Below are 15545 nucleotides of genomic sequence, written 5' to 3'. Positions count from 1 at the left end.
TGCATTAACATTTTAATGTACTGTATATGTGTTTGGTATATTTGGGAAGTACCTAGGACACCAAATGTTGTCCCTCTAGATTATCTACACCAAGATCACCAATGGCAGCCCCTTGAACAGCTTCTAAAGTCTTGCCAATCAATTATAAAATAGGGATTTACCTTTAGAGAGGTTGTAGATGCATACAAGATACTAGAAACCATTTCTAGCAATTTCTATTATTTGAATTGATGAAAAAAGAGAAGAAGAGAGATGAGAGCCTCTTTGGGTGGCAGCACCTTGAGAGAATAATAAGATTGTTTTTTTTCATTCTTTCATAACATTACATTATATAATTAGGTCATCACTTAAAACCCTTGCCACATGTCATCTTCTGATTGCACCTTCATTTTAATTGACCTAATCACATTAAGCCAAGTGTCAAAGCTAGGTTTAATCTTGACCTTTGATCATCTTACATGATTGGAAGACAAATGTCAATCTTATATGGTGCCATGTGTCACTATCTCATAGTGCCACATGTCACCCTGTGAAATGACCAAATTATTTTTGTATTGTAATTTTGAGTTCTCAATCCAAAATAATTATTTCTCATATTATAATCAATTTATATCAAATATAAATTAATTAATTAATCTCTATTAATTAATTTCTCATAATTAAATTCATATTTAAATACTTTAAATATAAATTTAACTTATACTATACATCTAATAATCTAGATTTTATTTCAAGTCATGCTAGGAATTTTGCAATATAATTACAAAACAAATCTATTTAATTAATCAATTAAACTCTTTAACTAATTAATTAAATCACATTTAACTTTGTGATTACTTGTGTATGTATGTGACTCACTAGGCTCATCACTAATTGGCAATGAGATATGATATTAATTTTTAATATCATCAGAACTATTTCTTACCACAAATGATTTCTCTAAATCATTTTAGGCACCTCATAGATTATGGTTAACACCTAGCATAGCATGCCATGGCCACCCAATTAGTAATAAGAAATACCTTAAATGAACATTTAATCATATGTTACCATACACTAGAATCTCTCTATTACAAAATCCCAATTCAAGCTGGAATCATGATTCATATCAAACCCCATTTGCTATGAATATTATATTATCTTTTAATTCTAATTATTGATTAAAAAGATTTTCTCATCAGAAACTATTTTCTGATTAAATTTGTCTGTCTTGGCTAGGAACTTGAAACATAAAAAACAATTAAATGAACATAAGATTTTATCCTTATTTACTTAGGGTAACAAATTCCATCTTGATCAACACCTACCTCTATATATAACTAGTAGGAGCCAACACATGCCCATATACCCATACACAGTACAAGTATGAAAGCAGTATCAAACTCAAACCACCTATATACAAGATAACTGTGTTATCTTAGGTATAGAGCTTATATACACTGATATGATTTATGATAATGTATTGACAATAGTAAACTCCATATGCTTGTCATAAGTGTCACTGGTTCGGCCTACTTATCATGTATAAGTGCCTATCATGTTTGTTATATGTATGAGACTCACTATTCCATCTTATTTATATCTCATATAAATACCTTATGAATAAACATGAATACAATCTTTCTGGATAAGTCATGTCCTGTGTGAAGTATCATCGATTGTAAACCAATTTATGATACTTTGTGCTATAAATACTATCACTTGTATTCTTAACAACTTAAGAATATAATTTCTAACAAAATATCAATGGACATTTTCTATTACATATAAATATATTATGTAAACGAAAAAGTGGAATTGCCTTTTATTAATAAAATAAGTACAAGATACATACTAAATGATATGCTCTAGAACATACTACTAACACCTAACTTAATTGAGATATTGACATTTCCTTTCTCTCCTCATTGCTAATCTATAAATATCTTTATCCCCTTCTTTAGTTATAAGTTTCTCATATAACTTTTCAAAAGCCTGTGCTCTTGCTTGACTAACTGCATTTTTTTGCCTATTTCTTTGCTATCTTGTACTGTTCATATGCCTCATTATTATCACATTTAGATAATTTCTTATACCATTTCCTTTTTCTCTTCATTGCCTTTTGTACTTCTTTATTCCACCACCATCTCTCTTTTGAGGGTGGTCAATGTCTTTTAGACTCTCCAAGTACTTTTATAGCTACTTCTATAATCTTTAATGCCATCTGTATCCACATATCATTGGCCTCCATATCTAGCTTCCATGCTTCGGACTTGAGAAGCTCATTTTTTAACTTCACTTGCTTTACTCCTTTGAACTCCTACCACTTTGTTCGAGCTACACTATTTCTTCTGACCTTACTTGAATTATTCATAAACTTGACATCCAATACCACTAACCGATGTTGACTTGTTAAAGCCTCTCCTGGAATGACCTTGCAATCATTGCATAGAACTCTATTTGTCTTCCTGGTTAAGAGGAAGTCGATTTGGCTTCTATGTTGCCCACTTTTGAAAGTCACTAAATGTTACTCTCTTTTAATAAAGTAGGTATTTGCTAGTATTAGGTCATATGCCATAGCAAAATCCATGATACTTTTTCCCTCCTCATTTCGACTGCCAAAACCAAAACCTCTATGAGCATTCTCATAACCTTACTTATCACTTCCTACATGTCCATTCAAATATCCACCAATGAAAATCTTATCTTCATTTGGTATGCTTTGCATTAAATCATCCATATCTTCCTAAAACCTTTGTTTACTCTCACTATCTAGTCCTATTTGTGGAGCATAAGCACTAACTACATTTATTGTTTCTTCTTCTAGTACTAACTTGACTAGTATAATTCCATCTCCTACTATTTTCATAGCTATTACAGCGTCTTTCAATGTCCTCTCTATGATTATGCCTACTCCGTTCTTGTTTCTCTCATTTATGGCAAATCACAGTTTGTACCCTGAATTACCCACTTCCTTGCTTTTCTCTCCTACCCATTTAGTCTCCTGAATGCAAGTAATATTCACCATTCTCCTTTCCAAGGTATCCACAAGCTCCATTAATTGTCCTGTAAGTGATCCAACATTTCAAGTACCAACCCTGATTCTCCTCCTATCCTGTTCCTTCCTAATTGGTCTCATTCTATGATATCTTCTATTGTTTTTTATGTCTATCTTGTGTTCTGTTCCACTATCCGTTATACTATCTGTCCTATGGTCTAACTTCTTTACCCACACCCGTCCATGATGTGGGAACTCTTGCTCACTTAATACCATATCCAGGCACTGGCATGGCGTGTCGTTTTCAGTGAATACCCTACACCCTTGCATATTTCTCACTACACCCGGGCTCCGATGTAGCTCGTCGTAAGTAGAGGACGCCCCAACGTTTATATCATTTGAATCCATATCATAAGGTGTGATGAAATTTTTACGCTAGTTGTCACTTACCACAACCCTCTTCCTTTATCCGGGCTTGGAACCGGCTAAGCGCAAACTACTTAGGCTGATTTTTTTTAAATATTATTAATTTAAAAAAAAAATCTTTATTTATTTTTTGTAACTAAATTAAATAATAAAAGTCGAATAAAAATTTATGATTGATTAAAAAATAATTTACATGAATGCATATGAGTTTAGTATGATAATATTTATAAGTATATTTATTTTTTATTAACCAACTTTGCATTCTTAAATGTAGTATAAGATTGAAAAATTTGTTATTAACCAACTTTGCATTCTAAAATTTTATAATTATAATGACAAATATTATGAATTTTTTTTAGATGATATATTATATGTATAAAATGAAATTTAAAATTAAAAGATATAACCTGTAAATTATAATATTATTATAATAAATAATACGTAGAGAAAATGAAACAAAAAAACACATGCTACCATATAGCTTGAAAATAAGAAGAAAAAACATATGCTTATAAAAGCATTTATAGCTTTTTTTTTCAAATTAGTATTTTTCATAATAAACGAGTTAATAATTATAGGTTAATAAATTAATACGGTTCATTTAAATATGTTTATTAAACAATTATATGAATATTATGATATAAGAATTCTCAAATAAGTATTTTCGTTTGCTATATTAGTCACCAGCATAATGTTAATGCCATGTATAAATAATTTATAATTTTTATTTTTTAATTTAAATTTTATTTATATTTTAAATAAAAATAAATTATTATTATTAAATTAATTTTTTATTAAAATTTCTCTCTTATTTAATTTAATTTAAATAAAATTTTACTCATTATAATAATAAATTTTAATTAATTTATGATGTAATTAATTAAAATATCTATTTAATTTTTTTTATATATTAATAATAATTTTTATGATTATTTCTTTTAAAAGGTAATAAAATTATTTTATTTAAAAAATAATTTTATTTTCATAACATAATTCATATAAGTTGATATTTATTTTTATAAATTATAAAAAATATATTAGATGAGTGAAAATATAATATTATTTTAAATATATATATATAGTTTTTTGTTATTAATATAATAAAAATATATTAAATTAATAATAATAAATTAAATTATTTAATTTTAATAATAAATATATATATAATATTATTAATTAAAAATAATATTTTATTATATTATTTTTTTACATTCTATAAAGTGTAATTTTATTAATTTAATATATTTTTATAAAATAATTTTTTTATAAAAATAGTTATTTTTTTTATATAAATTCACGAATAAATATCCTTCATAAAACTTATTGTATAGATATTGGCATTGGATATGGATGAATCCACCTTCGCTACTTTTCTACGGACTATTTAGGTTCAAACCTCCATTTTCGAGCTCCGACGCGAAGCAAGGACGCTGCAACAAGAGCTAGTGGGAACCAAAAATGGAGTTCGCAAACAGATTGGTCGGCGCAGCAATGAGAGCCAGTAATAACAACACAGTGATAAACGTATGCCTTGTAGGATCTTTCGTCGTGCTAAGCGTGCGATCTGTGAACCAGCAAAAGGACATAGAAGCTCTGGAGGCCGAGAAGGATTCTTTGATAAAATCAAACAAAGCATTGAAAAAGACTATGTGGGACTGGAAACAACAGCTTTTCGCTGAAGCAGACTCCGATGCCGCCTTGGTCCCTCTTGCCAGACTCAAGTCCATCTACGGCGAGGCACCATCACCTCCAATCGGTACTCTCTTTATCTCTTAACCCTTATCCATGCGTATTTTTTGGGTATGTTTCAGTGTTTTAGCTGAAGTAATAATTTTTCCTAATTTTGGTGGTATGTTTTAGTTTGGGTACTAGGTAAATTTTCTTTCGAGGTTAATTTGGTATTACCAATTCCTATCTGTGTGCTCTATGTGATGCAATATAGCTAGAATTGCTAGAAGTTGCTTCGAGATGTAGTAGTTGTATGCCGTATTTATTCCAAAAAGAGAATTGAATACTATACAATTATATTGATCTTAATCATGCATCACAGAGACCAGTCGGTCTTCACAGATCTTGAGTCCTAATTCCTCCATACACCAAATGTTAGTGTAATTATTTGTGGTGTGGGGATATGAATGGTAAGTTTCAATGATCTCAGGACAAATACATTTCTGATGAAATAAAGAATAATGGTTTCTTGCTAACTCATTTGCCATTGCTATATATTCTGGAAATCATTTTCCTTGTAGGAAAGTGTCCCATTGGTATTTAATTTGGTGCATTTCACATGGGAGAAATGCAAAATGCAACAATGAAAATACTATGTTGTTTTGATTCTGAAGCAAGTGCGTATTTGTTGTTTGGAATTGGATTGTTTTGTATTGCGAGGTTTGAATGGTGGATTGGCCAATGAACTTCAGAAAAAATATAACCCATAGTTGTAAAATTTGTTCATATATGATGTGTTATTACATCACTTGCATTTAGAGTATTTTAAACACTACGTTGTGAAGTTGTATTCAGCCAAGGGGGAGCATGACCAGGACTATTGCCCAAATGATGCAGAGTGATGGAGGGATTTCAAGGAAATTTAATGCCATTTTTTATCTTGTCTGTTGCCAAAGCATGTTTCCGTTGCATCTACTTTTTCGATTTGTTGCTTGTATCAATAGCATTATAAGATGTACTAGTTTAGCAGTAGAATGATTTTTCTTACTCACACTAGACTGAAGATTCAAACTTTGTATTCCTATATGTAGTATTTTATTAGTTGGATCACTTCCCCTCTCTGATTGCTTTTGACTTCTATGTTTTTTGCAGGAAATATTGTGAAAGAAGATGCAAAATCACCTGCATCTAAACTTGTAATTTAAAGTTGTTTTTATTCTGAGTTCTTTACTTTAGCAAGCATGAAGATCAGAATGTAATCTCTCACTAAGGCAGATAGTAGTAGTTCGTAATCTTTCAAGCAATGAGTCCAGATTTAGGGGCATGGCACCCCCTTCTCCTTTCTAAAATGCTGCTAGATATTGGCTGAAGATGCTCAAACCTTGTCATGCTTTTATCAGTTTTTGTTAGAACTATCATTACAGTGGATAATAACAAGAGCCATTGTTTGTTGGTGAGCTTGCTCGAGACTTTGTAGCCTTGGCTTAATTTTCACCAGAATTCAGCCATAGGGTTACAAGTGCACGCACCCTTTGGAATGTGAGAAGTCAGATAAAAATAAATAAATAAATAAATTCTAGTGGGACCCTTCAATGTTTCCTTCTGAATTGTAGCTAAGAGTGTAAAATGATCATCCATCATCTGCTTAAATCCGGATGAATATTATTCTGGCGTGAGGCACCTTGCAAGGAAGTGTTGTGGGGGGTTTTGGGCTTTCCAACTGACAGGTTTTGAACGTACAGTTAGTGGTTAGAAACCAATGCCAATTTGGATCAAAACACACTCAATGAATGCAATGGTGAATTATGTCTTTGCCATCACTGTTCCTTCATAATTTATCTAAAAAATGTGATAGAAATCATGGAATTATCTGTTTAAGGTCTTGAGGTAAAATCTTGAGCTATAGTTCAGGATTGCAATGCAAAGATAATTTTAAGAAGATTTAATCTTCCAATTAATTTTGAAAAGTGAGCTTTGGAAAGAAAAAATCAAAAGTAATAAGACAGATAATTTTACAATATACATGAAATATAAGTAATTGCAATAATTAGGGAGTAAATAATAATTTATCAATAATTTAAATATGCGATATAAAATAAAATTGAGAGACCTAATAATATATTTATTTAATAAAAAAAATACTTGGGATGATCCCTTACCCTTATTATTCTTTGAAGAAAACGTAGAGCAGGGGTTTTTGGCCAAGACTTGGATACTTAAATTATTTTTTGACAAAAAAAAAAAAAATAAAAATACATGTAGTTAAACATAATCAAACTTTAAATACATATAGTTAAACGTAATTAAAATTTTGGGTTATAGTGACTAATAATGCAAAAAAAATTAATTTGATTTAAGTACAAATTCGTTTGGAGTTTTCAACTTAAAATTTGATTAAATCAATAATGGTATGTTTCTCTCTAATTATGCTATTATTAAATATATTAAATAAGAGGGGAAAAAAAAGGGAAGCATAGCTATACGTACCAAACATCTCTCTAAGGAACATTTAATTTCTTAATTTCCATGAAAATACCATCATGCCAATACACCCCCTATAAAGTCCGCAATACACGTTTCTACTTCCAATTGTGTGATTAGCTTTTTTATGAGGATAATTAGAGAGGTGGAAATGTTAATAGTAAGGCTTAAATAATTTCGTTTTTTTTAAGCATTAAATAATCGACTTAATGATAAAAAAAAACTTTGCATTTTTTTTTAAATATATCATATTCTCTTTTTTTTAATTAATATATCATTTTTTTTAATTTTAGCCCAATTTGTTAATATTAATAACAATTTATGCTTGTATTAGTAAAATTTAATAATGATATTCAAATTATATAAATCAAATTTAAGAAGCATATAAATAATGTAATTCAAAGCCATAATAATGAGGATACTATGGTGCATATCACAAAGGTACTATGGTGGAACAAACCCATCAATTTCCACGTAATGAGATGCCCAATTTCATTGGAGGGAAGGAGGAAGAGACTAGGGGTCAAGTTCTTTTAGTTATTTGCATATATTTGAGTGGGTCTATGTAGTGGAAATAGTGTTGGAAAATAATAGGGCAGCATAGTAATTGTAGACCAAGTTAAAATCGCATGTACAATTCCCCCCTCTCCCTTCTCCCCCTTAATAAAAAGATCACCATATATGTAAATATTTTAAATTATATTATATTATTTTTTTTACAGGGTGAGTGTTCAATTTATCGAATTAATTTAAATTAAAATTTTGATTAATAAAATTTTAAACCAATTTAAAATACTAATCAATCCAAATCAAAATTAAGAGAACGTCATGTTAATTGAAGCTGAAAAATTATCGTTTGATTATTGGTAATAATAACTGAACTAAGTGGGAAAAATATAATAATATTATTAATTAATTAATTAATTTTTTTACTAAATCAAGAGTAATTAAACTTATAGTTGAACATTGAAAAATTTTAAAATTGTTAATTAAAAATTAAATCAAATCAAACACACTTTAATCAAAATAATTAAATTTTATTAATTTGATTCAATTATATACGAATGATTATTAAAGTCTCATGCAATATTTCACGCTTAATAAAAAAAATAAAATATTAATAATAATTAATAATTAATAAAATAATTAATAACTAATATTATTAAAACAATTAATATTATAAAACAGATCCGAAATTAATATAACGGCTAATTCAAAAATCCTAAGATTCATAGTGTTTTATTTGTACTTGAACGAGAATTTATTGTAATAGATAATTACCCGAGTAATGCGGAAGACCTGTGGGTCTGCGGACCCACTATTAATAAATAGCATATTTTATTGGTATATTAATTTGTGCCAACTTTGGTTTGGTTTGTAACTCCTCTCTGGTTAGTTTGACGCAGTTATGGAGGAGCTGCTTTTCCTAGAGTTATCCCCTGCTAATATTTTTGTTCAAAAAAAAAAAAAAATAGTATTAATGGAAGTGGTTAGTATATCATGAGAATGTTATTATTGGATAATTTATTTCGTTAATAATATTTTAATGCCAAGATAAAATAAATTAAAAATTTTCATTAATTAATAATTGTATTCAAACACCATGCATATTTTAATTTTTAAAATTAAAAGTAATTGTATATAAACCTTCAAATATTATCATTCATATTGTTAATCACAATAAAATATATTGACTATAAATTATTTTTTTTATTATTAATCACAATTTTTATTGATAAAATTTAAAATTTCTTAAATTAATTTTGAGATTTTAATTATAATTACTCAAGATTTTAAAGGTTTGAATATATAATTAAAAATTAAAATATTTAAAATATAATTGTGAATTACTAAAAACGTTTCAACCTTTTTTGTTAATAGGCCTACTTTAATATTAATGAAATTAAACAATTAATAATCTTATTTATATTTATTAAAAAAAACTTTTGGATTATTTATAATTATAGTTAAAATTTTATATTGTATATATTATAATCGAATCTTAATTAGTTGTTATAATTATAAAAAAATAAATTAAAATTGAAAAAGTTAACAGTAACTTGTAATTTGAAGTTTTATTTTATTAATAAAATATTTTATTAATTTAAATTTTATATTTAAATATTATTTATTTATTATATAAAATATATCTATAACATAAAATATATTTTTTATTTATTTTTAACTGAAATTTAAAAAAAATTATTTTTATTAATTTAAATACATTTTGATATAATAAATAATAAAATAATTACAACGTAAAATTTTTTCCAATTGTCAATTATGTAAATTGATCACATTATAATAAAATAATAATTATAGTTTAATCAATGTATTTTATAAAAGTTTATATTATAAATACATTTTATATTATAGATAAAAAGTTAAATATAAAAATTAAATTAATAAACTTCATATATTATATTATAATTCAATATCAATTTTTTTAAATTTAATTTAACTCTTTAATTATAATTATAATAACTAATTAAAATTTGATTAGAATATAAACAATTAAAAGTTTTGATTATCATCGTAAATAATTAAAAAATTTTAAATCTTTTATATTATTTAATCAGAGAAATTGATCTTGCGTTGCGCTGCTAAAAGAAGCAAATGAAGAAAATTTTTATTAAATTAAATTGACATCATAATTTACACCAGTCAAAATCGATTCATAATCAAATAAAACAATTAAGTTTGTGGGCATGATCAAAATTTTAAGTCACAAATCTTATCTTACAGTACATGCAAACCGCCATTGACACACATAGATAGAGACCATTTCCCATACAACAGACTCTATTTCAACAAACCAACCAATCGCACATAAAACAAGTCCTGGGTAAATGTCATATGCATAGGCATTTTTAATTAATTCAGCTCATCATACACTTAGTTATTCACGATTAAGTATCAATGTTCAATTATTGAAGCTTGAAATCTCAGCTTTTAATTTTATTTTTAATTGCTGATTCATATTTTTTTTAAATTATTAGAAATTAAATTAAAATCTAAAAATGAAAAAATAGCCCTAAAAATAAAAGAAAAATTTGTATTTTAAGCCTTTTATATTTTTTTCGTTTTTTTTTAATTTTGGGTGGCATTTGCCAAATGGAATGAGAACTAGAAATTTCCCATTGCTAGCATTCCCACCTTACCATTACCATAAGCAAGAGAAAATAGAAAGAGACGTTTCAAACAAATTGAATGCCCAGATCACATGGAAGAAGACCTGCCTGCTCTGATACGCCCTCCCTCACATTGTTATTCTCAATAGGCCATTAGGGTGTTTCGTAGTTTTAGTTTCAATCTTTTCCCCTTTATTTTCCTTTTGGTTTCTCTCTCTCTCTCTCTCTCTCTCTCTCTCTCTCTCTCTCTCCCTATTAGACCCGTTTTGCTTTTAAGTCTCTTTATCTACTTACAGTTTTTTTTTTTGGATTTTTTTTGCACTTTTTGGGTGATTTTAAGAGGGAAGAGAGAGAGAAACAGAGAGGCGTATAGAGATGGAGGAGAGTGTTCTGTGTCAGTGGACGGTGTTCAGATCTCTGCTTGCTATTATTCAGTGGTGGGGATTCAATGTTACTGTGATTATCATGAACAAGTGGATCTTTCAGGTTTGTTTTCTGCTTCTTTGATTGTTGAATAAAAACTCAATTTTTCTTTCATTTCTATGGATTTTGCATGATGGGCTGGGTTTATTTTTCTGCTGCTATTTTCTTTTTCTTTTTTTCTTTTTTTTTAAGATTTTGTTCAAGGACTAGCTTAATTTTGTTACGGTGATGAATATTTATTGATTTCGTTTGATGGGTATGCTGAATTATGCAGTAATCCGGTCTTTATAAGGCTCTGGTTTGGTGGGTTACTTTAATTTTAATGTTCATTTTCTGGTCTGCATTGATGCTTGAATCTGGAATTTGTTTTCTATGCTCTGGTTATTCTGAATTTTGAGTTTTTAATTAATGCACTTGTGTTGATTTTCTGAAGAAATTTATCTCATTCGCTTATATTTTTAGTTTGGACGTTTGCATTTGCTTGGTTCTACTTAGATTCGAAGAAGTTCAATTTTAAGGGTTATATTTAATTTTCCATATCTTTAGCTATTTACAAAATTTAATTAAGGATTCCAATGGCCATCTGCGTATCCACTGAGTTATTGCAGATGGATATAAATATTTGGCATACAGGCTTGACATATTGGAACATAAGCAGACAAAGTGCTAGATGTGGTGGTTACAGTTACAGTTGAGCTGGTCATCAGGTTGCCTATCTCTTTATTTTCAATTATTTTGGTGCTCGAAAGCTTTTTGCATCTTTGGCAAGCTGTTGCTTCTGGCAGGAGAATTTTGCATCATTATATGGAGAAAATGACTGACAGCTAGGCTGTCATTTCCGTTTGCACCTTTTCATGATTGGCTGCAAAGCAATGCTTCAATCTATTTAGCCAACAAAGAACAGATCTAGGTGGTGTATGTTTCATAGGAACGTGTACAGTGCTAAGAATTTGGTTAACAGTGTTTCATGGAAGATTATAATATTTGCTGCCTATTTATGTAAAATGAATTCATCTGGGTGGTGTATGTTGACAATAGGGAGAAAGAGTGAAATCCAGTTTTGTTATTTTTCTTATTGGCTTTATTTTACCCTTTGGGGTAGCTTGTCAGTTGGTGGGAGAGGAGTAGGTTGTGACATTAAAACAGAAGGGTAATCATTATTTTAGATGGCTATATCCATAACCTAGATACCTTGTTTGCTTCTGTTGCTTTTGTTTGTTTTATGGATCGGGAAGATGCACGTTGATAGCTTGGATGCTTTCAAGATCTTGTCTTCTTTATTTTTATTTGAGATTCCGCACTGCCAAATTAGTTATGAAATCCTAGATGTGGACTGGGCTTGTGTTGGCATGATAATGGGTTTTAAAATGTTAACTGTGGAGTTGTAAAATGACATCAATCTTAGTTTGGTATTATTGCCTTGCTGGATATATCATACTTGATGTTTTATTTTTATTTCTTTCTTCTTTTGGTGTGAATTTCATTGTTTTCTTATTTGGTCCTTGGCTAGTTCCTTTTTGCTGCCAAGGAACTATCTGGTTAACCTTTGACCAATCAATTAGTTTTTTTGGTTAGAAAGTGACTGTTGACTAGGATTTGGGTCACTAATATTATGTCCTACTGTTGTTGGAGTGAAGAGTTTTTGTTAACTTGTTGACTAGTTTGCTTGAAAGTTTTATATTCTTGAGAACAAGCTTGCTTGATGTTTATGGTCATTATTGGAGCTCTATAAATTTGATATGGTTTATTTGTACAGAAATTGGATTTCAAGTTTCCACTCTCAGTATCTTGTGTTCACTTCATATGCTCATCCATTGGAGCTTATGTTGTAATCAAGGTGTTGAAGCTTAAACCACTAATAGTGGTTGACCCTGAAGATCGCTGGCGAAGGATATTTCCTATGTCATTTGTATTCTGTATCAACATAGTTTTGGGGAATGTAAGCTTACGTTACATTCCAGTTTCATTTATGCAAACAATCAAGTCATTTACTCCTGCAACCACAGGTCAGCCTCAGAAATCATCAACATAAGCTATTATATTAGTTTCCTGCTTTCTACTGCATCATTGTTGTCATATCAACCTCTATGGATTGTGTCAGTTGTTTTGCAGTGGTTGGTCTGGAGAAAATACTTTGATTGGAGAATTTGGGCTTCTTTAGTACCTATTGTTGGAGGAATACTCCTTACTTCTGTTACTGAGCTTAGTTTTAACATGTTTGGATTTTGTGCTGCCTTATTTGGATGTTTGGCCACTTCGACGAAGACAATCCTTGCAGAATCTCTGCTGCATGGATACAAATTTGACAGGTAGTTTCATTGTCGTTATTAGGATATCAATTAGCTTCTCCTACTAGTTCTTTGGTTTTAGCTTCAATTATTTCATTTGTTCTTTACCTATTTTCTTGGTAACCCTCTGATTGGGACTCTTTCATCTGGCTTGGTTCAGATTTTTTTTTTATTTATTTTTTAAAATATTTTGATTCATCATTAGAGTTTAACTAGTCTTTTGAATCTTTGATATGCACCTTGAGCGATTTGTGATGTTTCAAAGTCATATTAAAGTTTAACCCTCCTGGATCTATATTACTAGAAGGTAAACGTCAGTATCTGCATTTGCATTTGATTTGTAGTATCAGAATCATTATACGAGATTCTGATTGTGAATATATGAAATATATCAACACAAAGTTACCAATCCCTGAATGAAATGTCATTTACCAGAAATAGTTTATACTGTGTTCGCTTATTGTTAAACTATTCAAAATCATGATAGAACCTTTTTCTTTTTGTGGAGTTGCTTTGGACAATTTTAAGCATGAACAAGGAATTGATATTTGAATTTGCAGAGAAGTCGTCGGATTGGAAGATAGAATTGAAGTCTCTGAAACCTAATAAATTAGATTTGGGTGCTTTGCTAGCAAGCTTGGGAAAACATTCTGTGAGATAACATTGATAGGCCTCATGATTGTCTTTGTTGAAGCTTATCATATATCGTCAATGAAGTAAAGATTAAAATTTTGAAAACTGTAATTATGCCTTTCTTTTTTTTTTTTTTTTTTGCCCCTTGAGGGGGGGTTCTAGGATGCATTTATTGAACTTGTTGGCCAGATTTCTTTCCAAATGAACCAATATGATTTCTTTTTCTTTTCATTAATTTTTTGGTTGCACTTTTTAGCATTAACACGGTGTACTACATGGCGCCTTTCGCAACCATGATCCTGGGAGTACCAGCAATACTACTTGAAGGTAATGGGGTTGTAGATTGGTTTGACACTCACCAATCTGTCTGGTCTTCCCTTGTCATCATTTTCAGCTCTGGGGTGGTGGCTTTCTGTCTTAACTTCTCCATCTTTTACGTGATTCATTCCACAACTGCAGTTACATTCAATGTTGCTGGAAACCTTAAGGTAAGACCAATTAAGAAAAATTGTATGTCTATGGGCAATTCTATTCTTTCATGAGCATTGTCAAGATTTAAACGTACTCATTGCATCAAATAGCTTTTAAATTTTTAACGTGGCCCTATGAATGCCCTTACATGTCATTTGAAGTTCTTTATTTATAAGTTTTTTCAACATCGACTCCTAGATGCTGCATCTATTCCTGGGTTGTATGCAAATTTCTCTTGCTTTATGTGTACTAACAATTGTTTTGCCTCTTCCATGCTGCTGTTTCTTCGGCTAAAACATGTCTACTTGCGTAGATCTGCAAGTTATAACATGAACCAATTATGTTATTGTCAATTCATTTCATAGTTGTGTGTTGATTGATTCTATACAGGTCGCAGTTGCTGTCATGGTTTCATGGTTAATTTTCCGCAACCCAATTTCAGCTTTGAACGCAGTTGGATGTGGTATTACACTCCTGGGATGTACATTCTACGGGTACGTGAGGCACATGCTCTCTCAACAGCCACCACCTCCAGGAACACCACGAACACCCCGAACTCCAAGGAATCGAATGGAATTGCTTCCCCTTGTAAATGATAAATTAGATGATAAAGTCTAAAAACTAGGTCGTGTATGAGGTTCGTAGCAGTTGGCACAGGCGTAATACAAATACAAGGGGGAAAATGGAAAAACACAACTTAACTTTGTTTTTCCAAAAAAAAAAAAAAAAAAAAACTTCACTTTGTTGTGTGTACATCCAGCATAATTTTTTAATATAAGTTTCTTTTCTTGATCAGAAATAAAAATTATTTGGCTCAATTGCAATTATCCCTACTCCCCATAGCCTGCAAGGCTTTCGTGATTCAAGGTTGCACGTTTATGATCACAACTCTTCCGAAGTTGCACATTACTGCAGCTTCCAAACCAAAAGAAGCATGCTTTGATGAACCATCTTTTTTTTTGTTCAAAATAACATCTTCCTTGCCAAAATTTTGCTAATTGACAACAACTCTGGAAGTAAGTTGCACCATCAACCAATGATTTGTGT

General features: G+C 29.8%; 2 protein-coding genes across 4 annotated transcripts; both read left to right on the top strand.

Annotated features, from left to right (window-relative positions):
- Positions 1–4701: 4701 nt before the first annotated feature.
- Positions 4702–6528, top strand: LOC110640441 (uncharacterized). 2 transcript variants are annotated; one of them, XM_021791751.2, is made up of 2 exons: positions 4702–5159; positions 5927–6155. In XM_021791751.2, exons 1-2 carry the CDS (start codon positions 4862–4864, stop codon positions 5971–5973), a joined length of 345 nt encoding a protein of 114 aa, XP_021647443.2. In that variant the 5' UTR covers positions 4702–4861; the 3' UTR covers positions 5974–6155. The 2 variants fall into 2 exon arrangements, with proteins under 2 accessions (XP_021647443.2, XP_021647442.1); XM_021791750.2 differs by lacking the exon at positions 5927–6155 and adding an exon at positions 6224–6528 and having other exon boundaries at positions 4704–5159.
- A 4122-nt stretch (positions 6529–10650) lies between these two features.
- On the top strand, positions 10651–15303 carry LOC131171318 (UDP-galactose transporter 1). 2 transcript variants are annotated; one of them, XM_058131060.1, is made up of 5 exons: positions 10651–11169; positions 12944–13112; positions 13208–13415; positions 14284–14515; positions 14889–15303. In XM_058131060.1, the coding sequence occupies exons 1-5, from the start codon at positions 11059–11061 to the stop codon at positions 15114–15116; spliced, it is 948 nt and encodes a 315-aa protein (XP_057987043.1). In that variant the 5' UTR covers positions 10651–11058; the 3' UTR covers positions 15117–15303. The 2 variants fall into 2 exon arrangements, with proteins under 2 accessions (XP_057987043.1, XP_057987042.1); XM_058131059.1 differs by having other exon boundaries at positions 10654–11169; positions 12863–13112.
- Positions 15304–15545: the final 242 nt, after the last annotated feature.

The sequence above is a fragment of the Hevea brasiliensis genome, chromosome 12 (assembly GCF_030052815.1).
Source record: "Hevea brasiliensis isolate MT/VB/25A 57/8 chromosome 12, ASM3005281v1, whole genome shotgun sequence".
Classification (NCBI taxonomy): Eukaryota; Viridiplantae; Streptophyta; class Magnoliopsida; order Malpighiales; family Euphorbiaceae; genus Hevea; species Hevea brasiliensis.
This window is presented reverse-complemented; position numbering and strand designations above follow the sequence as displayed.